Source organism: Pararge aegeria, chromosome 4, assembly GCF_905163445.1.
Source record: "Pararge aegeria chromosome 4, ilParAegt1.1, whole genome shotgun sequence".
In the NCBI taxonomy this organism is placed as follows: domain Eukaryota; kingdom Metazoa; phylum Arthropoda; class Insecta; order Lepidoptera; family Nymphalidae; genus Pararge; species Pararge aegeria.
The window spans coordinates 17165855-17193120 of NC_053183.1; the positions used below are offsets into that span (position 1 = coordinate 17165855).

The 27266-nt window shown below is 35.7% G+C and overlaps 1 protein-coding gene across 2 annotated transcripts; it reads right to left on the reverse strand.

Moving 5' to 3' along the window:
• Nucleotides 1-107: 107 nt before the first annotated feature.
• Nucleotides 108-27266, reverse strand: LOC120637727 (replication factor C subunit 1). Of its 2 annotated transcripts, none has more exons than XM_039909693.1 (18): nt 27245-27266; nt 23652-23750; nt 21680-22538; nt 21446-21555; nt 20563-20691; nt 19485-19815; nt 19076-19190; nt 17350-17477; nt 15368-15514; nt 13393-13476; nt 13114-13262; nt 12022-12216; nt 10813-10964; nt 10014-10140; nt 8836-8981; nt 8105-8318; nt 2090-2254; nt 108-1157 (listed from the first exon to the last, which is right to left on the reverse strand). In XM_039909693.1, exons 1-18 carry the CDS (start codon nt 27251-27253, stop codon nt 1032-1034), a joined length of 3285 nt encoding a protein of 1094 aa, XP_039765627.1. In that variant the 5' UTR covers nt 27254-27266; the 3' UTR covers nt 108-1031. The 2 variants fall into 2 exon arrangements, with proteins under 2 accessions (XP_039765627.1, XP_039765625.1); XM_039909691.1 differs by lacking the exon at nt 27245-27266 and adding an exon at nt 24417-24631.

Below are 27266 nucleotides of genomic sequence, written 5' to 3' on the forward strand. Positions count from 1 at the left end.
AACGTTATTATTATTATTAATAAATTCAGCCTCTAAAACTAAAGCCTCTAAAGGCTTTGAGCTATTGAGAAATTATTAATTATTTGGTTGAAAATGTAAAAACTAAATTAAAGCAATCATTTTATTTATTTTAGTGTCCTTCCAAATAACATGAGAACTTAAAATATTTCCTTACGTCTTGAGCAGTTTGTCCACAGGCTACATAATTATTATTAAAGTATGTCATAATGATCTCAACATTTGCTACATACTACTTTAAAAGCAAAGGAATAGTGGCCTAATTGACTGTACACATATCCATAATAATAGGTCCAAAAACGCACTATCCTTCTACAAAGAACATTTTGAAAAGGATGTAGTAGTAAAGTACTAGTTTAAACTGAATTTTTATGTTTGTGTACAATTGAATTAGCTCCTATATTTTTACATCCTATCACAAGTTAGTCCCTATGCAGCCATAATATTTTTCATGTTAACCAAGTAAACAAATAAAATAATCTCAAAGAATAATAAATCAAACAAAACAAAATTTTAATAGTTGTTTTCAAGTGTCAATTACATCTGATAATAACAAGTTACCTGGTGGAGCTAGAACAAACATCCTCATTATAATATATTTTGTACATTAATCACGATTGTTTATTGTAGCAAAGCTTTTACCTCATATTAGTATGCGAACCTCTTTGATTTTTCCAAGCTATGGTTAAACTTGGCATGTAACATAGCCTAGTGGATGCAGATATAAAAAAAAAATTGGGAGGAATTTTTTCTACACGACGGGAGACTGCGGCCGGCTAATTTACTCCTCTTTACACACATACACATTTACGAGGCACTATCTATGTTCACTTGGGGCAGATAGTTACTCAACTTACAAAAAGTGAAACAAGCGAGCTTGTGGAGGTGTAGCACCTCTAGATGGCTTTGACACGCACGGCAATGGTGGCGGTAAACATTAGTTTGTGGAAGGTAAAAAGCTTCGCTTCTGTCAGTTGTCTCAAAACTCTTTTAACTGTTTTAATATTCTATTTTTATCTTTTATTATTTGCTTTTGTTTTTCCCTTCTTTCCTTTGCCCGGACTGGATGGTACGTTTTTCTTGGCTTTACCCGATGCTTTGCTAGGACCAGCCTTTTCCGCCTCTTTGCTCTTCTTTTTCTAAAAAAAAAATGTCAGTAGTAGTAATATTTTTGGAATTTTTAAAAAGTATAGGCTCGCGCTTGACCAAAATAGCATTTGATGTAAAGTTTAATGTTGAAATGAGGCTTGGTTGCCTAAGAGATGTCGCTCCATAATTAATAATTGTTAAGTTACATTAAGATAATGAAGATGGTGTGGCCATAGTATAAATAATGACAAAAAAGATAGATGTACAGTAAGTAATACAATGTTGAGAGAATTGTAGTAGATTTTCCATACAACTCCCTTTCCTTCCTGGATAATGCCCGTAGAACAATCATTCTTTCGTTAAATCAAAGTCTAGTGTAGAAATGTCGCTATCATTTCTTTGTGTTGATAAAGACAGATATGAAAATAAAATAACGAATAAAAAGTTAAGGGAAACCTCGGCATAATCTTTCTTAACACAAAATTCGCGTAAAAAGGAGTACAAGCAATCGCATGTAAATGAATGAATACGTTGCTTGATATTTACTGTCACCCCTGGACGTTCCCAAGGTCACCAATGAGCAAGGGTTCTTATACAAGACTGTCTTTTGCTTCGTTTCCGTTTTTGTTACTACGCCAAGACCGGAGATCTGATGTCGTGCATTGGTAACAAAGGTAATGTTTTTAAATCCCCTGTATACGTCACCTTGAAGTATTAACCGGGATAAAGAGTATCTAAGTCTAACTCTGGCTGGGCACAGGCAGGGGATATAATTAACGTGTTCACCTGCTAAATCGCGGGAACATTGAATAGGAGAAGTTTACACCCGTCATTATAACACATATTATTTCTCTGAGAGTTAATAAAGCTTTGCCTATTCTAGCTGTGTACGATGGAAAGATATATATCTAGGAAATTTCAATAAAGATTGCCGAACTGAAGTAACAAACCAAAAAATCTCATGTATAAATTTAGGATTTACCTTTATCATAGTATCATTTTCTGGATCGCTGTCTGCTTCAACCTCCTCATAGTCTTCTTGTGAGTTTTCGCTGTCTTCTACGCCTCTCCCCTTCTTTACTGCGACCGGTGCGTAAGGGAGCGCACTCGCTGTTTTGTTGTATGTTCGCGTCAAGGCTGCTTTCACCTGGCGCAAATATTATTTTTCAATCCATTTGGTCGAATAAATACTTTCCATACTTGAATTATTATGTGATCGTTTGAAAGTTTTGAGAAAGAGGTCGATCGATGTACAAATAATTCTTGGTGTGGCAACACCGCCTATAACAGCTGTTCAAAGATCTCTGTACTTTATTTTGTTATTTTAATTTATTTTGTGTGTTTTTAGTGCCCAAATCCAATTTAATCGCCTAATTTATATAATAAATAGTAGTATATATTAATAGTTTAAGTGTTAAAAGTGCGTAAGAAAAGTTTTCGTCGATGTAAACAAAGTGACAGTTAGGTTAGTAAAACTTGAATTTTAAACTTCTGTTTTGGTGTTTTTAAAGAGTGCTAGTAGCTGTTTTGGCTTTGAAACAACTATTTAGCGCATAAAAAACACATACGTGTATATGCAATTGCCCGTTATCCAAGTGTAACGCTGCAATTGTTATAACAATACACTGCAATACCGAAACCTACCTGTCATTTCGCATTCTTTGGGTGATTACTCCTTGTTTCATTAATTAATTAATTACAAAATGATGACCCGCAGAGCCTTAGCGCGCCAGGAGCAATCCAAATTACAATTGGCCCTGAAAGAATTAAAGGCAAGCAAGGAGCTATGCACCCAATTGAATAATGAAAGAGACGAAAACGAAAAGGAATTATTAGAAGTCCTTGGGAATAATAATAGACTAAAATTAGAACTATCGGATTTGCACATAAAGTATGTAGACATTGTAGAAGAGCGGGATAGACTTCAGTTATTAGTAAATAGGTTTGATGAGTGCCGTGCTGAGTATGAGGAGGCTCTGAGCCAGATTACTACCCTGCAGCGGGAGCTAAGTGATGCCCACCACCAGATCACCGAACTGGAAGATGCAGCCCATAACACAACACCAATACACACTCAAAGCCTATATGAAGAATTAGTTGATAGGGCCCCACAGTTGGTTACTGCTGCTGCTGACATGTCTACTGCTAATACCAACTTCTCTAATTTATTGATAGTCAAATCAGATACAGTAGTCAATCCCTGCAGCAGTAGGAAACTAAAAAAGTATATCAAAGTTAACCGATATATTAAAAAAACACAGAAACTGTTAAAAGTACATAAAAATTCTGTTAAATCTCTGAAACCAAAGAAAGAACGTTTAGAATTATTGAATGAAATTAAAATGTATAGTTCACAGTTAGAAAGTAATAGATTAAGTTATGAATCTGACACACAAATCCTAGAAGCACAAATAGCCAGATTACAGACTTCTTTACGTACACTGGCAGTAAAGTTTGATATGTATCAAAGGCAAATGATATCTGAGTACACACAGACTTCAGATGAATGGCATAAGACAGAACAACCCAGTGGTAAATTAACTTCACTATCTACCCATAGTTTTGATAGTATAGGCAGTCATCCCCAGTTTGTGTCATCAGTGTCATCACCCTCTAATGTGAGAAAGGTGTGTGTCAGGTTAAGTAACTCAAAATCACAAAACATAAATATTAATAATAATTCCTTTATTGAAGCAAATGCTCATAGTAGCAGTTCAATAAAAACAATTATGTACAGCGATGAAATTGGATGTAACATGGGCTTATATCTTAACTCTCAGTTGAATGGACACACAGTTTTGAACTACTGTTTACCCAACTCAAATTTAAAAGCTATTGTAGCTGCAATTTGTAGAAATAGGAATATGTTTGACTGTAAAACTAATTTAATTATCATAATGGGAAATAGAGGGAATGTTAACAAACCTGAGCTGATTAAACTTATTGATTCTTTAAATACATTAAATGTAAATAGTATTGTATTATACACATTTCCTTATTTTCATAACTTGCCACACCAAGAAAATACTATTAGGTATAATTTAAATATGACTTTGTACAATTTATGTACATATAATAAGAAATTTCATGTTATAGACTTTAGCAAATGTGCTAATCCTACTTATAATTTGTACCGAGATAGATATTACCTATCACACTATTTTAAACAACAGATAGCTGTTTCGCTATCGTATTTTTTTACCATAACAGCCAAGAACTTGGCTAAACCAGCTGCTTTTATTGAGCAGTGTAATAGTTTTGACATGAAAACCTTGGAAATTATTCCAAGTCATTTTAGTTTAAACTAGTTAAGGAGACAACAGAGGCTTTCTCTTGCTTAGAAAAGCAGACAACTGAGTCTCCCTCAGGCATATATGAAAAAAATTATAGTAAGGGGTCGCACAATGTACTATTAAACCAAAAATATAATAAAAAATCTAATTCTAATTATATCAACTTGGTTCACCAAAATATTCAATGTATTAGAGGAAAAGACTTAGAGATTGAATTATTTTTAAATGATTTTAACATTAGCATTTTATGTATAACTGAGCACTGGTTGAAAACCCATGAATATTTGTTTAATTTTGGTAACCACCAGGTTGGTAGTTCGTTCACCAGGGTTACAGCGATTCATGGAGGCTCTTTAATTTTATTAAATAAAAATTTAAAATTTAAAAACAGAAACGATATTGTTAGCCTTTCTGTTGAACGGACAATAGAGCTAGCCTCGGTTGAACTAGAGCAATTTATAATTGTTACTGTTTATAGGCCACCCTTGTCAAACTTTGAACTTTTTGAAAAGGTAATGGATGAAGTGTTATTTAAAATATCAAAGTGTAATAAAAAGTTAATAATATGCGGAGATTTTAATGTAAACATTTTAGAAAATAACTCTTTAAGTATCAAGTTATTGAATTTATTTAAAACTTACAATCTATCAAATATGTTCATGGAGCCCACAAGAATAACTGCTACTAGCGCCACCTGTTTGGATAACATCTTTACAAATATAATTCCTATAAGCAAAAATATTATTAGTAAATTAGACTCTGATCATTGTGGTCAAATTATTCAATTTGAAAATGTGAAGAAAAATGTTTCTAAACGTAAAATAACATTTGTTCCTGTAACATCCAACCGCATAGAGAAAATGAGATATAGCCTAGTAAATGACCTCCCATTCCTACCCTCAGGGGCGACTCCAAATGCAATGTACAGCTCCTTTTTCAATACCTTTAATAGACTATTTCATTCTATATTTACTAGTAAGTCGGTTGTGATTACTGATACATTAAATTTTAGTGAGTGGGCGACAGTTGAACTTCATAAAAATAGGCAAAAGCTGTACGAATTGTATGCTGAACGTCAATTTAACACTGGTGATAAGTTTGGGGATTATGTTAAATTGTTTTCCAAGAATTTTAAACGCGCTTGCCACTTAGAAAAGACGCGATACATCAAAAATAAAATTAAAAATAGCAGCAATGCAATCAAAACTACTTGGAACATAATCAATGAGGAGACGGGAAGAGTAACACCACGAAATATTAATTTTAAACTTAATGTAGATAATAAAGCCTTAACAACAGATTTCGAGGTGGCTACTGCTTTTGAAACCTTCTTTACCAACATTCCCGTCTCCACAACAGAATCATTAAACTCTTCACCAGATATGGCTCTCTCTCTATTAAAGGAAAATGTGCCTGAGTGTAACCATTCTTTTAAATTCACGCATGTTAGTGGCTCTGACGTTATTAAAGCCTTTAAATTATTAATTAATAAAAAAACAAATGATCTGTGGGGCATTTCCGTAAACGTTGTCAAATCATTAATTGATATTGTTGCACCCGATTTAGCCTTAATATTTAATAATTGTATAGATTGTGGTGTGTTTCCTGACTTAATGAAACTTAGTAAAATAGTTCCATTGTTTAAATCGGGTAGTACTTCTGACCCCACTAACTTTAGACCAGTATCCGTACTACCCACTTTCAGTAAAATCTTTGAAAAACTCATTTTAAATCAATTACTTTACCATTTTCATAAGTATAATTTACTTCATATTAAGCAATTTGGTTTCACACGGGGTCGCTCAACAATCGACGCAGGTGTTGAGCTAATACAAAACATATTTGAAGCCTGGGAGGAGTCACGTGATGCACTTGGTGTGTTCTGTGACTTATCTAAGGCGTTTGATTGTGTTCAACACGAAACGTTAGTTAGGAAACTACACCACTATGGAATTCAGGGTGTAGCTCTAGACTTAATGAGTAACTATCTACGCGATAGAATTCAGAAAGTCGACGTGAATGGAAAACGGTCTAATGGATCAGTTATGAAAATAGGTGTCCCACAGGGGTCTATATTAGGACCATTTCTGTTCCTTATTTACATTAATGACCTTCCTTACCTTGCCAAGGACAAACACGGGATAGTTCTGTTTGCCGATGATACATCACTGACTTTTAAAATAAATCGACGTGAACTAGCTTTTGACGACGTAAACAACTCTCTCGCTAAAGTGGTACAGTGGTTTGAAGCTAATAATTTGGTTCTTAACGGAAAAAAAACCAAGTGTATAAAATTCACTTTACCTAATGTTAAACACGTGAAAACCACTGTACTACTTAATAATGAGGAACTGAAACTGGAGGATACGACAGTTTTTCTAGGAATAACGTTAGATTCTAAACTTCAATGGGGCCCTCATGTAGATAATTTATCGAACAGGCTTAGTTCTGCTGCCTATGCGGTAAAGAAGATACGCCATATGACCGACGTAGAAACTGCTAGACTGGTATATTTTAGTTACTTTCACAGCATTATGTCATATGGAATTTTACTTTGGGGTAATGCTGCTGATATTAGCACTATTTTCGTGCTGCAGAAGAGGGCTGTTCGTTCTATCTACAAAATGGGTCCGAGAGAGTCATTGAGAGATAAATTTAAAGATTTTAAAATAATGACAGTGTATAGTCAGTACATATTTGAAAATTTAATGTACGTCCATAAAAACATTTCTAAATTTAAGAAAAAATGTGACTGCAATTATTTAAACATTAGAAGTAAGAATAAACTTACAGTGCAATATACTAGGTTACATAAAATTCATAATTCGTTTAAAGGAAATTGTATACAATTCTACAATAAACTACCAATTGACATCTTGGAGATGTCTCTTAAAAAGTTCAAAGTTTGTATTAAACGTAAGCTTATAGAAAAGTCCTATTATAGTATAAAGGACTACGTAAACGATAAAAAAGCTTGGGTGTAAATTATTGCTCTAACCAGGTTGCTCTTCTAATAATTTAAAATTACATTGTGAGATGGCGATAACAAAAAAAAAAAAAAAAAACACCTGGCTAAGTTTGTTGTGGGCTTCTTCTTAGACCGGGACGCGTTTGGAACCCTCGTAGCTTTAGTTTTAAGTTTACGAATGTGGTTATCGCCATCATCTCACTACCGTGTAATTCTTATGTACGCATCAAAAGTGCCACCTGTGGGCCTACTTGAATAAAGATATTTTTTGACTTTGACTTTGACTAATTAAAAAAATATATAAACGTAGATAAACTGTTGTGGAATTTAGTTATAAATAAATAAATCATTATCATCATCCTAAACGATGGAATTGCATTTCATTTCAATATGCCACGGTTTTCATTCCATTGTTTGGTCAGCTTCTAAGGATCGTAGCGTAGCGTGATGTTAATTAAAAGTCTTCCTTAAGAATTGGGCTATAAAGTGTAAAAAAAAGATGACGGCTGCTGCAAGTGGTACTTTTTGTAGGTGCATATAAAGCGAAAAGTGGGTTTTCTCGCACTAGTGCTTTTTACTTTCCCTTTTTTTTATAAATTGTTCCAAGCCATCCAACTAAAGAGTTTGTATTCAACAATTTTAGTAATTATTACTAATATCAATACCGATATTTGGTGTGGATCTTAGTAATATTCAGTTTTTTTTATAGTTTAAATAAATAGTACTATGTATTTACCTTAGGTTCAATCAGCACAATCGGGTTTCTCTTCTCCGGCCATAGGGATAATTCTACAAGTGAATCGAGATCCTCTCGCAGCAAGTTGTATGATTCCAACACGCGTAGGGATTGTTCGATGCCTTCAGTTTTATCTTTTATCAGCGGGTTTAGGATCGCGTCGCGGATATGTGTCGAATAGTCCAGGAATATTGAGGACTTTGAACCGGATGTACTATGGAAGAAAATACAAGTAAAATTTGAAGTCCATTTTTTTTTTACTTATTTTAAATGTATGGTTTATGTTTTAAAAATATAACGAAACCATAAAAATATAAATCCAAGAAAGTATCTTTTTGAATTCTAAATTGGTTATTTATTTTAAGATACTCTTTTTTCATAAACTGAACATCATCATGGAATTTAGAACACGAGAATTTTGCCCGTTAAAATTTTGTCTCATCTCCTGAGGATGCTCCGGTGTCGCAGCAAAACGTGCGTAGAGGGTACATTTTCAAAGGGTCAAAGTAAAATAGACCTAATGGCACTCGTTTAAGACTCGCAAATCCTGTATTTTTGTTTTTTTGTTGAACAAAGGTTCTGTCAAGAGGTGGTAAAGAGTTGTAGGCAAATTTAAGCTTTAACTCGAGGTAAATAATATCCATTTTACTTAGAGGATTCTATAGTCGAAACGCACTAAGAGGAGGGCTGGTGAGAACGGCTCAAAGGGATTGGGACTTGAAGATAATAACCTGAGTCTCGTGTGGGCATGAATCTCCTGCGCTAGTCGCCGCATTTTGTTGGCGCGCGAGTTCTTCCCCAGCCAACCCGGGAACTGGATCTGCCCCGCTATGTGACCTTCCATAAACTGGCCTGGTATCACGCTGCTGTACATCGCCTGGGGAATGCAGAAAGAGCCTAGAGTTTCACAATTTGGCTTTGTGTAACCGTACTGTTAAAAGGGAGCTTATTACTAGAAACATAAAGTTCGTTTTCGCGCGTGCCATGATTGGTTAGGTAAATATCTAAAAGAAAAGTGTTATGGTGTCGGTGAATAACGGTCGGTGCAAGGGTAGCTACCCCAAACAGTCAAGCATGTTACTCGGTAATAGTGACCTACATTTCTGGACTACGATTAACCTGCGATTGGAAGACGTGTGTTCTGGAACCATGGGACTTAAGAGCTGATTTAAATCACATCACAATCATCAGGTTTTTTATTCCAAATTCTTGAAACATAACATTCACGACGTACCTCTTCTGACGAGTAAATTTTTCACATACAAATTTTCATCCGCTATTTTCGCAGTATACCCAAGACCCACCGTGTCGTATTACCCGCCCGCGCTCTTATTACGCTTGCTCGGCTTGTTACGTTTTTAGTGTGAGAAATTGGGTTGGTAGTTTAGGAGGTGATTGCATAAAAAAGGAAAATCCTTGTTTTGCTCGATCAATATAGATGTTGGCTGAGGCTTGCAGGTTTGCTCACGATGTTTTCCTTCACCGTTAAAGCAGTGATATAGTAATTGCTTACAACGCAAGTTACATAACTTAGAAAAGTTAGAGATTCGCGCTGGGATTCTAGCCCGACCCCCTAAAAGTGAAGTTAATACTCTTTATTTATTTTATTTATTAATACTCTTTATTTGCAAAAAAAGACAACGGCTGCTGCAAGTGGTACTTTTTGTAGGTGCTTATAAAGCGAAAAGTGGGTTTTCTCGCACTAGTGCTTTTTACTTTCCCTTTTTTTTTATAAATTGTTCCAAGCCATCCAACTAAAGAGTTTGTATTCAACAATAAAGTTGAAGTAACCACTAGGCTAAAACTAATAACAATTCAGAAATTCCAAATTCCCAAATGGTTTCACACTTATAAGATCAAAGCGTACACCAATCTGGCAAGGCGGGTGACAAAACCTTACACAGTTTACCTGTATCGGTAACAAACTCCAGGCCTGGTTGCGTCGTATCCGAGCGTCCACGAGATCACCCGAGCTGATGCTGTCGGCAGCGCGGCTTAAGCGTTCCAGAGTTTCCAGCTTCGAGAAGCTTGCTTTGCTGATGAACATGTTTCAGAATTAAAAATAAATCAAAAAGCCCGGTTTTTTTTTAAACTTCCGAGTCTTATTTTTAACGCGTGTGTGCGTTTTTATGTCTATGTGCGTGTGTGTATGTGGATGGCATAGTATTTCCCGAACGGATAGAAATACTTACACGTTTAAGAATTTAAAAAATCTAACAAGACTAATGTACTTTTTCTAACGTCAAGTATTTTAAACAGCGGCGCAAAAACGACGGTGTGTGTCTGTGTGTGTCATTGTATTTCCCGAACTGATGAAGCGATTTTGATTTAGTTTTCTTGTTAGAAAAATGAATTAGCCGAGAGTGTTCTTAGCTGTGTTTGATTAAAATCGGTCCAAAATGGCCACCGCCACAAAATGGCGGACAATAATATTTTTTCACAACTCCCTCAATTACTTATTAAATGAAAGAGCTTGACTAGTAGAATACGATACACTGTGGCAAACTTCGAATCCAAGATGGCCGCCACCACAATATGGCAATTTTAGTGTTTTTAAAACTTTATGTTTCAAAAATATAAAAAAAAAAAATTTACCATACCTACGATTGACATCTTTTTACATGACTAAAATAAGTGCACATAGAAATATATCACTTTTTTTTTCCCTCAAAATCAACGAAATAGTTAAAAAAACCGTTAATACTCACCCAGGTCCATGTGGTACAACGTTCAAATAGTTCTCCTGAACGAAAAGCGGCATAATACTGTAGTCCGTGAAGAACAGGTCGCTCTTGTCGTATATACTCATCTTCTGATGCTCCTCCGCACTGAACACCCTTCGGATTGCTTCCCACGGTCCCTGAGCAAGGTATAAGACACCAAGAAATCAAAAATATGCTATCGCCACACGTCACGTGTGAATGTTTGTTACTTAACGCGCCACTACTAAAGAAAATACGCCTTATCCTTGATAGAACGGTTATAGAAAATAGCTAATGACAGATCAGGCATCGCTTGTTGTATTACGTTAAATTGCACTGTCAAGTCAATAAAAGGGTATCTATTGCACCCTCTTGGTGCATTTTTAACTTTTAGCACCAATGAAGTCGTTGCAATTTTATGCGTTCACTATTGGTGCTCTTTTAACGTTTTAGCACAAATTAAGTCGTCGCCATTTTTGCGTTCAATAAGCCATTAAGCGTTCGTATACGATGCCGCGAAGAATGCGATAATAATTTATAATGTTAGACTGAATTCTCATTTACAACCAGACGGTCTAGCACGGGCGGTAGATAAAAATTATATCCCCTGACAAGGTATATAATTAACGTGTCCACCTGCTAAATCACTGGAACATGGAATAGGAGAAGTTTACCCCCGTTTCTTAATACACATATATTATTTGGATATTATTTCCACTAATGCGCCAGTGCTCTGAGAGTTGATAAAGCTGTGGGAGAAGATAAATTTATATCCTTTCCCCGGGGATATAATTGTCTCCTGCCCATGCTAGCCGTGCAGGTGGGATTCCAAAAAAGGTTTAACTTGTAGTGGAAAAAAAATAGGTTGCTCTTCTAATTAACCAGGTTGCTCTTCTAATAATTTAAAATGACATTGTGAGATGGTGATAACAAAAAAAAAACACCCGGCTAAGTTTGTTGTGGGCTTCTTCTTAGACCAGGACGCGTTTGGAACCCTCGTAGCTTTAGTTTTAAGTTTACGAATGTGGTTATCGCCATCATTTCACTACCGTGTGGTTCTTATGTAAGCATCAAAAGTGCCACCTGTGGGCCTACTTGAATAAAGATATTTTTGACTTTGACTATAGGTAATTTACTTTGGTAAATTTAGCTAAGTTCGGCGTGCCCTGTCCATTTAAATTAATATAAGTCTATTTGACGCGATCATATACTTACCATCTTCATATCTTTCTTAACCTTCCCGGCTTCTCTCTTCAGTCGGTCGTCGTCCATGAGACTCGAGTCCGCAACCCAAACGGACAACATGTGCAGGGTTTGTCTGATGTCATGTCCGGCGGCCTCTATGAGTTGCGTTAACACGTCGTTGGGAACTTTCACGCCCTCTTTGAAGCAGACCGACAGCATTGCGCACTGACAGAAGAATATGAGAATCATACATCGTAAATGAAATAAAGGGATTCTTTTTGTTGTCTGTGCTGCCTTAGGTTAAGAACTAACAAGCTTATCACAACTATTTCTTGGTACATATTTAAAATTAACTTTTCATTAGTTTTCATCCATCAAACTCCTTCAGGCCATTTACAAGACATTGGAGAAGTACCTTGTGCCCAGTTGGCACAGTTGCCATAAACAAGAATTGAAAGGGATTCTTTTTTTACGGACTTCAAAAAAGAAAAGGTCAATAGTATGATTCAATAATTACTTTTATTAATAATTAAAAGTGTTACTCTTAAGCACCATTTAACACAAAAGTTAAACATTCCTGTGACTTAGTCTGTGCATAACTTCCGATATGTAAATTGATATTCCATACAGTATTTTCGCATCGCATCGCGCACCAGTTTCCCAGTTTTCCGTTGGCGGTGCAAACCCCCGTGCGAAAAGCGCGCTGGGCCGTCGTTCCCGATTATTATCACTAACTTGTGATAATAGTCGTTAAAGGCCACAAACCCGCTTTGGAGCGTGTCGGGTCTATGCTTTTAAACCTATACAACGTGTAATCGAATTACGAAATAATTTGAATGATACATAAGGGGGCGTCCATAAATTACGAGAGGTGTTATGAGTACTAGGATGACTGATAAGTATATTTATGAATAATATAAATAAATACTTATAAAATATAGATAAAAACCCAGACACTGAGAAACATTCATGTTCATCACACTAACATTTTCCAGTTGTGGGAATCGAACCCACGGCCTTGACTAAGAAAGCAGGGTCGCTTCAAACTGCGCCAATCGGCCGTCAAATGTCGGATGCTGTAAGCCTAAGGGTTTTGTGGTGATTCTGTAGTAATAGTAATACCATGATCTGGTTGGCCCTGGGCCGCTCGAAGCGCAGATCGTAGCAATAGTTGAGCAGCGAGCGCATTTTCTCGCTGCTACGGTCGTTGCACATACAGATGACGGGCACCGATGTGGACTTTATCAGCGATATCAGCTCTTGGAGACCGCCTAAAACACACAATGGCAACCGATAATAGACGTTTCTTCTATCTCTTACAATCACCTGGTTTCGGATCACGCAGAGAAACTCCGAACATAAAACCACGAACTCTCGAGAAAAAAAGAAAATGTTACCTACCGCGGTCCTCATTCCCCGCCATTCCGTCAACTTCATCCATAACAAGCACATGTTTCTTTGAAACAGCGCCTTTTCCGGTTGAACCTGAATGAGAAAAAAAAACCTTTTTGTTTTCTTATTTAATATTTTCTAGAGTAATAATTGACGGAACAAGCAAACAAACCTTGCAAATAATCTTGCAAATAAATTATTACTATAGTCGTAAAAATGTAATAGGCCCGTTTTGACACTTGTCATCGCGACGTAACTAGTTATGGAACCATAAGACTCTGTACTCGATACTCACGATAAATCAATTCAAGTTTGTATCAGTACTTGTCACTTGATTGATATTATTATGTATTGTAAAGTGTTCGTTCGTTCAAAGTATTCCTTTAACTTCACAACCAATACGCGTGACTGGCTGTTGATTATACGTCCACTTTTCAACATGTTGAAACAGAGTTATTACTATATAACAACAAACACAAAAATCGAGTCAAATCACTATGTTTAAATTAATGTCCAAAATAGAAGAGCCATAGTTAACGTAATAGTAAACAATATATATCAAACTTAAACGAGCGCACAGTCAACTTTACAAGATGAGGAACGAAAAACTGCGCAGTGCGCGCGGGGACGCGTCAGTCATGTGCCGCTTGGTCAGATACATCATCTCAGACTCATTATTTAGAACCCATTTTGAGAACCAAGCTCATTCTTTGCAGTAAAGATAACTACACAATATTTAATTTCGATATTCAGTAAAAAAATGGTTACAGCTCTATTATAAAAAAAAAAAAGACTGAGAACGTAACTGTTTTTGGAACGTTTCGCAACAATTATAAATTGCATGATACTATGAAGTAAGCGCAAAAAGAATACTCGCGATATATTCTTTCATATTATTTAACGTCCCAAAAAAATTTACGTATTTTTTAAAACACTGTATGTAATTGATTTTAATTTTTTTGTTTCTTTCATTTTTGTTCCAAGTTACATTCTATGGTCTTGCACAAATGTCAAAACGGGCCTATTACATATTTCCGACTATACTAATATTATTATTATTTATTATATTTTATTTTATTTATTATAATATTATTATTTGACGCCTTATGTTGATGGGTACAGGATGGTTACAAAGTGCCTTCCTGTTAGTTAGCAACTGAAATAGTTTGTGCGTTTCAGACAAACGTATGTATGTATGTAAATGCTTTATTGGAGACCACAGACAATTGAAAACAATGGATTACAAACATAAACTTAAATATACGTAGGTCTTATCGCTAAAGAGCGATCTCGTTTTGACGACCTCGAGTGCTATCAGTGGCGTGCATAGAGGGTATGCACAGGGTATGCAGATGATATAAAATTAAGAAACTCCAGTAAGAGTTATAAAAAACTTAAGGATAGACATTGTAAGAGTTATGAAAAGCCTACCCTAAAGTATTTGTGACTCGTACTGGAGATTTTCTTCATTTTATATCATCTCCATAACCTGTGCATACCCTCTATGAGCGCTATGAATGAAAAGTAGGAGGTCGCGAGTTTGATTCCCGACAAAGGCAATTTGGGAATTTATAATTTTTCAATTTTCTCTGGTCTGGTCCGGTGGGAGGCTTTGGTCGTGGCTAGTTAACACCCAAAAGACGAAGACGTGCCGCTAAGCGATTTAGTGTTGATGCGATGTCGCGTAGAAACCGATTAGGGGTATGACTACCACACTCCCTATCAGTTTAGCCCGCTACCATCTTAGACTGCATCATCACTCACCCGCAAGTGAGATTGCAGTCAAGGGCCAACTTGTGGCTAGGGAGACATTTAAAAAATGCACATTGGTATGTGGTTTAAATTGTACAACATCCATGCTAATAATTAAATGAACAAAATCAATAGTTACGCTATAAAAAAAAAGTCTTCTATTCGGGGTAGGTCTTCTAGAAGGACTTTAGTAAAACGAAATTAAATACAATTCGAATAATAATTAACTTACCCCTAGCGTATGCTGATAGGGAAGTAGTGCTCAGAAGTTCACCGATCTGTTCCCGTATAAGAGTTTTGCTTCTAGTGTCCGATGCATTGAACTCCACCATGTCGAAGCCCAGCTCCTTGCACACCAGAGATACTGTTGTGGTTTTACCTTCAAACGAAACGAAACTCTATTTACTCTATTTATTGCTAAGATTTCGCTGCCATCCGTGCGTCTGTCTGTGTGTCCGTCTGTCATGCTGTATCTCATTAATCTTGACAGTTGATGAATTCTGTTGTAACGAGAAATACTAAAAATCACAATAAAAAAATTGGTTGCCTGTAAAGTCGGTATACGGGCGAAAGTTTTACGTGACAACGACTTTGAATGGTAAAATAATTTTAATGTGAATATTCATTCGTATAGTAGGAAGAAGGATGAAATAATAGTAACAATTTAAAACATTTATTTATACAAAGAATTATATTTAAAACATTAATTTATACAAAGAATCTCGCACTGAATTTCATATTAACAAAATTTTATTTTTACCTTTACACATACATACGTATTTATATACAAATATACATACAATAACTTGCAATACATTTGCGTACAATGAAACAGCGTTTACTACAAAGGGACGCGTGCCTTTCACTTTTTATGTCTGTCTCTCTCGCTCTTAGGCGGGCTAACCATGCCCGAGTGGAAGGGACGCGTGCCTCTCACTCGCTCTCATTGTGAGCTCATAACGTGAGCGGAGCGTAACGCAGTTTCTTGAAGTGTCACCCGGCAAACCAATTTATAAGACGTTGTCACGTCAATAAATGTTTATGGTGGGTCCCATACAACCGACAGGATTTTTTTTTATGGCGGAAACCTTCGTACTCGAGTCCGACTCGCACTTGGCCGGTTTTTTTTATTCATCTTCAAGCTAAGTGCACTCCCAACTGTTGGTAAACCGAAACACTAATAGTTTATTCAAAAAACCACTGCTATAGTTTTACATAGGTTATAATAAAAAAAAAATGAAAACTAGCTGACCCGTGCAACTTCGTTGCACCAAATCGGTTATCACCGGAAAACACAAATAAAATGACATTTTCTATAAATTAATCCTAGCTAGACCGATTTACCGCCCCCGAAACCCCCAGTATACTAAATTTCATGAAAATCGTTGGGAGTCGATTCCGAGATTCCAATTATATATATACAAGAATTGCTCGTTTAAAGCTTAATTTTCATTATATACAGAACATAGGTAACAATATTATTATCCTATAAAATCATCATCACATCAACCGGCCACTACAGGGCACGGATCTCCTCCCACAATGCTAAGGGGTTAAGGCCGTAGTCCTACACGCTGGCCCACTGCGGATTGGTGGACTCCGCACACCTTTGAAAATTTCATTTCACCTTTATATTGAACTCTCAGGCATACAGGTTTCCTCGCGATGTTTTTCTTCACCGTTAAAGAAAGTCATATTTTAATTACTTAAAACGCACATAACTTAAAAAAACGTGTGAGCCGTCACGGGACGCCTGGCAGATGTGAAACATCAAAATTGTTTTCTGTAAGTTATTGCAGATATTGCATAATGAAAACATAAAGCATTACAAATATTTTCCACAAATAATATAAAAAATACAACCAAATGGATAACCAATTCTTTTTTGCAAGTTGGTTAATAAAGACTTTTATTACAAAATTAATATCAATTTTTATTGTTACATACGAAATAGATGTTTCACATCAAAAGTTGGGAGGTGCGGGCTGGGATTGAACTCGGCCCCCTGGAAGTTAAGTCGAGCTCTACCCACTGGACTATCACCGCCTTTATAATATTACATAGAATTTAAGAAATTACGCCATCGACCACCTAGACAGTTAAAATAGTAATAAGTCAAATATTAATGTTTCTTTATAGAAAATCAATTTTAGTGTTTAGTGGAAATATCTCCATCTAGCCTTAAAAAAATATATAAACACTCAAAGTTCATACCGACTCCAGGTGGACCTGATAAAAGGGCGGCCTTGTAATACGCTCCGTTGTCATCCTTCGCCCATGGACTCGGTTTGGGTATCTTCGCCTTTCTATTCACGTACCATTGAATCAGCCAATTTGATAACCTGGGTTATAATGTTTAGTTTATATATAGTCTAGTATATATATGCAGTCTATGAAAATTAAGCTTAATTTGCTATACTCCGCGAGAAGCAGGAGTATCTGTATGACATGCAGTGCACCTTGTCTGTTAGGATCTGAAACAACACCCGGCTGACTTTGTTGTGGGGTTATTCTTAGACCAGAGCGCGTTGGAACCCTTGTAGCTTTCGTTTTAAGTATCACGTATGTAGTTATCAAAGAGTCGAGACGCTAAAGTGGCAATGGGCGGGGCACATAGCTGAAAGAACCGATGGATTTTGGGCTTCGAAGGTGCCGGAATGATCTCGAATGGAAAGACAAGTAAAAGCAGCGTTGATCGCCCCCAACAAGTTGGACAGAGGACATCAAACGAGTCGCTGGGAGCGGTCAGTGGGTGGATGGATGGATGGACTGACTGTGGATTTTGGAACACCCTAAAAACAACATATACTATGCCAGCAGTGGACGTCAATCGGTTGAAGTGATGTTGACTTTACTTGGAGGTTAAGGCACGTCTCTCAGAGTGCCGTTCAGTGTCCATCAACCTAAGGCGTACGTAATAAGGCTCGTATGCCCGCCACTACACCGACAGAAAAAAGCATGACTGTAGTAAATCTTTGGACGAGCTATTGTCTCAAAAAGCTCTATTTCTACCTCGTACTATTGGCAACGGCCAAAAGGTCTAACTACTCTTATTATTTTCATTTATCACTCGACACTATTTAATACAAGTCGCGACTTCGTTGAAGGTTCGCGTTCGAATGCCTCAATTTTTTAGAATGGTCCCTTAGGCGCCATCTTTGTCCCCTCCTAAATCGTTGTTGATCACGTGATATTCGGCAAAAGCGCGCCGGAAACGAACTCGCAATCCATGTTAAATCTTATACAATTAACTTAATCCCTACTTATATTATAAATGTCAATGTAAGTTTGTTTGTTACGTTTTCACGCAAAAACTACTTAATCGATCCTCATGAAACTTTGTACACATTTTCTTGGAAGTGTTAGAAGTAATATAGAATACTTTTTATCCCGACATTAAGCTCGGTTCCTTTGGGAGAGGGGATGAAAGTGTTTGACGATTTTACACCATAACTCCGAAAAATTATAATCGATTTAAATAATTATTTTTGTACTATAGAGGTTATAATGTGTTTAATTTTGCCCAAACTTTGTGTAGATCTGATGTGGTTGGAGATAGAGGACAGAACTTCTCAGCGGACAGCAGCAAACCCCTCATTTAAAGCTTAGCGATACTGAATACTTCAAAGTTTTTTAGAACTACAACTAAATTCAATGCCACATTAAAAAACAAAATCAAACGCTGACGAAGTCGCGGGCAGTAGCCTAGTATTATTATAATTATTCATTAAGACTATTTTAAATAATTGTTGTATAAATAACTATTACAAATCTAACCTAAACAGTATTTTAAAAAATTACATTCATAATTATCATCCGGAAATAACAATTCTCTAGTCAGACAGTAAATAATCTTGACTTAATAAATAACCCTAACAGTCCCTACCAAATAAAAATCATATGCTTATAATTAAAGTGAAAAAAATTATTCCGCACTTACTTTTTAACATTACTCTTCTCACCATGTTGTCCTATAATCTGTTTGAGGTTTGTAGGCTTATATTTGTCTACCCACATCAAGCTGTTATCTACCGAATCAGACTTATTGGGTACACCTGAAAGGTAAAATTATTTAAAGACTATTTCAAAGTCAAAGCCTTGCCGACTCGGTCCGCAGAAATCCTACTAATATTATAAATGTGAAAGTGTGGATGTTTTTTTACTCAATCACGCATGGCATGCATGTAGCCTTTGACATGGAAAAGAAATTAGGCTACCTTTTATCCCGGGAAATAAGAGGGTTCCCGTGGGAATAAAAAATCTCAACTCACGCGAAAGACGTCGCGGGTATCAGCTAATAAGTACATAAACAAGTGGACTTTCCAAATTAGTTATTTATATTCTCTTACCATTCACTATCTTTTCTGATTTCACTTCGTCGTTTTTAACTTTTTTTGGCGACAAAGATCTTTCTTTCTTTCCATTAGTGTAACCTTCATGTTTTACTTTTTTATTCGTTTCTATATTAACATTTTTCTTTTCTTTCGATTGTGATGCACTAGACGTTTTATTTTCAACTTTATTTTCTTTCTTAATTTCTTTGGAACTTGATGCTTTGATTTTATCTGTGCCTTTTATCATATTCAAAAATTCATCTTCGTTAATGATTCGAATGCCGAGTTCTTCCGCTTTAGCTAATTTCGCCGGCCCCGCTTCATCGCCAGCTAGCACGTGAGTGACCTATTCGATATAATCTCCTTTACTTTTCTATCCATACTTATAAAAACAGTTTTTTTGATTGACCCAGATCACTTACTAATATTATAATATATATTATAAAGCGAAAGTTTTGAATGGATGTTGGTTTTTTACTCAATCACGCCAGAAAAACTGAACAGGTCTGTATAAAATTTGGCAGAAAGGTAGTCTTGAGTTATGTCATTAACATGATGTGAATAGAATATGCATTTAACCTCCGTGCCTCAAGGAATATATGTCTGGGTCAAATCGACAATACTACAAGACAAGACATCAAAACATAAAATAAAAGTTTTCCACTAACTATCGCCTAATCAAAGAAGATTCCTATCAATTTTCACTAGGCAACTTATATAACCTGACTTGTCTATGGTTCTTGCCACATGGTGAAGTATTTTGTGTTTATTTTAACAAATTTTTCATTTTTTCGTATGGATTTAAGGTTATTTAAATAAAACCGAATTTATATTGTTTTCATCTGTCAAGTGTTAGTTTACGAGTCCCCTAAACTTTAAGATCGGCGAATCGGTGTCGTAACTTAAGACGGCGCCTAACGTCGTTTGTGAAGCGTTTTTTTCTGCAGGTATCACCTTAATCACTAGGCATCCGATTAAGGCGATTCCTAAATTTAGTGAAAACGGGTATAATCCTTCTTCTATTGTATAGAAATCCTGGTATCTCTATGTAATTCAGACATTAGTCTGACGAAATGCAAAAATTGCTACGTACCTTTTTACTAATACCAGGTTTCACACACCCTCCGTACTTCGTAATAGCAGCAACAACCTCATCTCTCTCAAACGAGTCCAAAACGCCAGTTAGTAAAAACGCACAGTCCTTCAAACAGTTTGGTAAACCCTAAGAATAAAAAATAAATATTAATATAATTTTAATGATAACTTTTCCCTTCAGTAAAGAAGAGCCAAAAGAGTGCAAGAGTTACATCTACGTCAGAAGTTATAATTCCTTGGCGTTAATCACAAGAGATTTTTTTCAAGGATTGAAATAAATTAGAACTGAGTTACCTAATAGATTTATTATATAATGTCACACAAAAGAGAAACACAGTATCTAGAAAAACATATGTATTTGTTTATGATTAAATTAATAGCATCATTTAACCTTGCTAAGTTTGTCGCAGGCTTAAACCAGAGCGCGTTTGCAACCCTCCTAGCTTTAGTTTTAAGTTAACGTATGCAGTTAAAATAATCACCTAACATTAGTGTTAACATGTTAAATGTATGAACGCTTCATAAGTGTAGGTGATAAGGTCTACATGAATAAAACATTTTTTTTTTTATTTTAACTTTAAAAAAAGAGAAGTCTTGAAATAATTCTACATTGCGCTAACAATTTCAAACTTTTGTGGCACCACGGTCGCGTGTTGCGGGAATATTGTTACCTTCGGTAAAGTTAATATCTAACGGTTATCAATTTGATGCGATATTTATTTCGCAATGATACAAAGTATCTCCTTTAACTACTTGGTTTTACTTGTGTTGGTCTAGAAATAACATAAGTCATCGCTTATTTTGTTATTTGACTGTGAATGCAGAAAGGTATTGCTTTTATCTTCGGTTTAAAATATACTTTATTTATTTTTACTACTTACTTCAGGTATCTCTTTAGATCCCAAGTGCTTCGGTCCAGACCGGTTTCGGTATTTCTGATATAACGCAGCAGAATATCTTTTCCGTTCGTGTCTTTCTTCATCTGTAAGGACTGTTAACAAAGATTAACAGAACTTATTACTAAAAGATCAAGTAATTTTTTTTATGTAGTTAAGTTCACTAACTTAACTTATTACGTTCTATCGCTGTATAAAAATGAAATATAATACACATACCAGAATTATTCAGGCTCTTATCCAATTTAGCTCTTTTTTGTTTAGGTTCACTTGATTTGTCTTCATGATTATATGTTTCATCATCTTTAAGGAACTCACTGAAATCTGCCTTTTCTTTCTTGATATTTTCAGGTTTTGAGTCAACAGTATTCTTACAATTGTCAAATTTGTCCAATTTCCTCTTATAAGAAGTTGATTCTTTGTCTCTTTTTATATAGCTGCTTGAAGCTAAGTTATCTTTTGAGTCATGATTTTTAGATTTGGAAATTATGTCATCGATTGTCTGATCATTGTCAATTTTGTCTACTTTTCCCTTTTGAGAGGTTGGCTCTTTTTCTTTTTTATTCAAATTTCTTGTGGATTTTTCTTTAGAGTCATGGGTTTTAGTTTTCGATTTTATATCATCAACCTTCTTTTCGTTTTTATTTTTTCCTAATTTTCTGTCATTTTTGTATATCTCTGTTTTGATTGATTCTGATTCTTTGTCTTTTTTAAAACTATTAAAATTATCTTTTGAATCATGATTATTAACTGGTTTTTCTTTTAGCTTTTTAATAATATCCACTTTAGACACATGATTATCGTTTGTAGGTGGTTTGGGACACAATGAATTATCAACTTCGTCAATTTGTAATAAACTCTTTTCGAATTCCTCGTCAGAATGTATACCTGTCTCAGTTACTTTTTTGGATTTTTTTACTATAGGTTCAGATCTTTTTATTGGGGCACTGCCAAATATGTCAACAGCTTTAACCTCCTTTAGAGAAGGTTTAGGCGCATTTTTATTTTTCTTTGGTGGTGAAAATATCTCTTCATCAGACTCTTCTTGGATTTGCCTCCGTTTTCGAGATTGTTTCTTCTAAAAGTTTATTCAACGTCATTATACTTTATACATAAGACACCTTAACGCAATCTACTCTTAAAAGCGCAACATACGTTTGTTTGTTATTCCCAATAGACTCCGAAAGTGCCGGACCGATTTTAACCATTTCTTCACCTAAAGAAAGCTAAACTATCACAAAGTAACATAGGCTATAATTAATTTTCAAAAAAATTGGAGATCCTTAAGAAATGTGCAATTATTTAACCTACAGTAGCAACATTTTTCTTATAAAATTCATTACTTGATGTGTGCTGTGAAAACTATTCATGATGAATAAAAATTATGTACCACATAATTAAAGCACTCATTAGAAGCTTATGTTTTCTAAAATGTTTCTAGATCGCTCGTAGAAACGAAAGTGGGTTACATTAGTATCAGAGGCGTGCAATTAATACATGCACAAAAGCACTGCCTACCCTAAAATGGATATATAAGTTGTATAAGGAGGAGGATTTTTGCAATTTTATGCAATTTTTCTGCTGTATGCATACCCTAGTAAGAAACTCAGTGCACGCCACTGAATTTAGTATCATAGTATTAATTCTTATTCAAATAATTAGTTTTTTTTCAATAACGGTATTTATACTATAGCAGTTAAATACTTTTCATTTTATTCCAGGCTTTCAATTCAATTCATAAGTTATTACAAGTTTAAAATATTTAATAAACCTTAATTGAATTTTTTTTTTAAAACTACACATTTTTTTTTAACATACCATAGTTGTTAAAAGTACCGTAGTCTTTAATTAACAGCATAATTTTTCAAAATCTATACACATTTATTGTGAACATGGTGGGAACCGTACATTGATTTTTGAGCATAAACAAAAGTAAGTATATAAGTTATCAGCTCTAAGTTCAAAGTTGTTTAAAAGATTCCAATCATCCATAAATGTTCAATGAACGCCTCTAAGTAAACCTTTGTGAAATAAAAGCTGGTAGTTCAAATTGTATGTCATAAAAAGCTACAGTTGCATAATCTTGTAGTTTTTTGAAGGGTTTCAACTTACTAGTTAAAATATTTTATATTTTCATGGTCTCTAGCACAATTAAATGGAATAAAACAATTGAAAAATTTGAATAATATACCTTGTTCACAATTGCTAACTTGGGAGACTCAGGTATGACATCACTGTCGTCATCCTCTGGTTTCTTTGCTTTTTTAACTGAGAAAAATGACCTTATGTCCTAAAATGAAGAAATTAAACTTGTTAGTGTAATGAAGTTCAAAACTACACAAAAAGCGAGTCTAATGTGAGGTGACAAGTTGCGGAAATACAGTGTGAAAAAGAAAAAAATGGCGATACAAATTGTCTTTTCTGTTGCACACCTTGAGTCCGTAGTGAAAATCAGCATTGCAGTATTTCTTGGCAGGGGCTAACTGCCATGGTGCTAAAACACAGACTGTGTTGTTTTTTCAGGCCCTTTTTTATAAATATGTCTATGTTGCTGTAAGATTTATTGTGGTCATAAAATTGTTTTAAACATAGTTTATCTCTCATCTTGCTAGCCTCACTTTTGTCACATGTAAAGTTACATATCAGTATTTTCACTGTTGAATTACTGTACAGCAACCATCAGGTTACTTACACTAGACTGAAAGAGTCTGTGCTGCTATACTGAACTAGATTTTTTTTTATCATACACCTTCCTAAGGTTGCTCAGTTGTTTGTTTACATCAATATCATAAATTGTTGTCAAAAATCAGGCTACATTTGTAAAAAAAAAAAAAAAATCCTTTGAATGATTGTAGAAGATAGATACGCATTATGAGTAGATAAAATTAAGATTGGTAATCAAAGGATATGTAATACTACAGATCATCTCACTACATTGATAAAGCATTATCATTACCCTGTGCATCTTAACACTCGGACACCTTTGTATCCGAAAAAGTTTGATAGAGTAGATAAGCAGTCAGGGAAAACATGTAGAGTTCATAAACAGCTTATTACTGAAACAACTCAATTTGTTATTACATATTTTATTGTATCAATTATTGACCAATTTTGAAATCACTTTCAGAATTTGTTTAGAACCACAACCGCCATCCAACCTGAGATTTCTTGTATAAATGTCACTGTCAAGTGTCAGAGTCTCTGTCACAAATGCGCTCGCACTATGGCTCGCACCCTTACCTAGCTATTTAAAATGGATAGGTAATTTTTAAGTTAGGCAGTTGGCGCAAAAAATAAATCATCCTCAATATGAAACTAATAAAACTACAATAAATAATAAATTTAAACAAAGAATTGAGAAAAATCAACTGCCCAACAAAAGGATTGCTGAGCGTGGTGGTCTCCACTAAATTTTTCAATGTGTACCTCGTACCACCACTGCATAAAAAGTATCAAAATAATTCATTAATAATTTATTTCAAATACAGAAGGACCAGCTCGTGGCGCACCTTTGTACTTTCCACGGCACCCTATGGCACCGCAGCGCCTAGGTTGGGAACTCCAGCAGTATATTAGAAGTTAATGGACTTGTACATCCTAACATTTCATACACATTAACACAAAGTCGTTGTGTACAGAGAAGATATAAACACTTCAATTCGAACGGAACGGTTGGGGAGTTGTTGTAGCATCGCTTATTGAAAATGTGTGGAGTATTCATATGTCTCCAGTGGTCCTAGTGTCGATGGAATGAAGACTTTGTAAGCAAGCAAAGAATAAGAAAGGATAGAAAAATATCGTTGCCCACGTGCGATAGGCCTTTGTCCCCTATTAAGTCCCGTCCATGTATACAATGTATGTAATGCGTATTTCACCACTGGTACTACAGTAGTTAACTGTTACTGCACTACAGTTTCACAGAAATGTACTATAATGTAGAGAACGAATGGACTGGTAGAGAGAGTTGGTGGCACAACGTAAGCGTGAATGATGATTACATTAAAGAGACTCTGAGGTATTTTCAAAACGCGTTAAAATCAACTGAAAAGGGCTTAGATAGGCAAACTGCGGCAATATTGGAAGATGTCTTGATGGATACCATAGGAGCGCATATGAGAAGTGAAATACTTCCAACCGTAAGATTTGCCTTTTACGCCGGATATGTTCCCTACAGGAGAGTAAGAGAATTGCACGACTTTTATGAGCAGCTGAAGGAGTCCCTTAACACGCAAGGCTTGGGGTGGAACAGACCTTCGAGGGTACCAAAACTTTCAAATATAACTGTTGAAAAAATTCGAATAGGACCTGGGAAATATTATTCAGACCCATGTTCAAATTTAGTGACTAAACGCGATGCGAATTCTTGTATTCATTTGCCGCCTCTTGAAACGGACGATGGGTTACTACCATCTGCATTAAAACTACCTTTCAAAAGCGGCGGCTTAGTCAGCCTAACGTCGCCGAAATCGCAAAATATTTTACTGAAATACTACTCTACCGCCTCGAGGTGCATATTACATAATTCACCAGAATCATGTCGGCACACTGATTTTGTTAATTTTAATAACGAACTCTGGCATTGGATGAAGAAAGATGTCGCTCCACACCTCGTTGACGAGAATCTATACGCGGCTTACGGGGGAGTCTTACGTATGGCAGCTGCGGCTCAAAATTATGGAAAGGGTATATCTAGGCGGAACCTTTTCGAATATCAGGACCCTGAAGTGTCAAAATGGCACCCTTGGAAAACACTAAGGCAGTCATACGTTAGCATTAACAGCGATTGGACTCCTCTTTTGTATGTCGCCGTAGTTATGATGATAGGGCTCGCAATATGTTTAATACAAGTATGTTATAGTTACCTTTTAGATGATAGCGGATGTCACTGCAAAGCAACGCCAAGGCAATCCTCTAGTTACAAAGACGTGTCATACGCGAATGTAGATTCGAACTTTCCAGCAATGTTGCCGTCGCACCAAAACGCCGTTTATTACACCGAACAAACGCAAAGAAGGAGGTCAAGTTCTAAGAACCGAACCTCCTCGCTTGCCTCTATACAGACACAACGAGTATTCGATATGCATGAGAACAAAGAAAAACTCATGCCTGTTATAATGAATAACGACGACGAAACTAGCGAGGACTCACCTCGTTCTAAAAGTTGCGAAAACGGTATTGAGAATAATAGAGGTATTAACGTGAGCCAAACTGTCAGGTCCAAGAGTCCACCGGAGCTGGACACACCCGTTACTCAAATACAAAGAAAAGCACCGAAGGCTAGAGAAAAAACACAAACCCCAATGTTCGCAACAAGCACCGTTACGAATTCTGTGTTGACTTATCAAAAGGGGCAAGAGACCGAATCATGGTCAGATGTTGCTGTAAGATTTATTGTGGTCATAAAATTGTTTTAAACATAGTTTATCTCTCATCTTGCTAGCCTCACTTTTGTCACATGTAAAGTTACATATCAGTATTTTCACTGTTGAATTACTGTACAGCAACCATCAGGTTACTTACACTAGACTGAAAGAGTCTGTGCTGCTATACTGAACTAGATTTTTTTTTATCATACACCTTCCTAAGGTTGCTCAGTTGTTTGTTTACATCAATATCATAAATTGTTGTCAAAAATCAGGCTACATTTGTAAAAAAAAAAAAAAAATCCTTTGAATGATTGTAGAAGATAGATACGCATTATGAGTAGATAAAATTAAGATTGGTAATCAAAGGATATGTAATACTACAGATCATCTCACTACATTGATAAAGCATTATCATTACCCTGTGCATCTTAACACTCGGA

Coding starts and splice junctions, on each gene's coding strand:
- LOC120637727 (XM_039909693.1), bottom strand. Junction 20,692..21,445: donor GATCTAAAGAGATACCTGAA/GTAAGTAGTAAA, acceptor TTTTATTCTTAG/GGTTTACCAAACTGTTTGAA. Junction 19,191..19,484: donor ATCAGAAAAGATAGTGAATG/GTAAGAGAATAT, acceptor TTTACCTTTCAG/GTGTACCCAATAAGTCTGAT.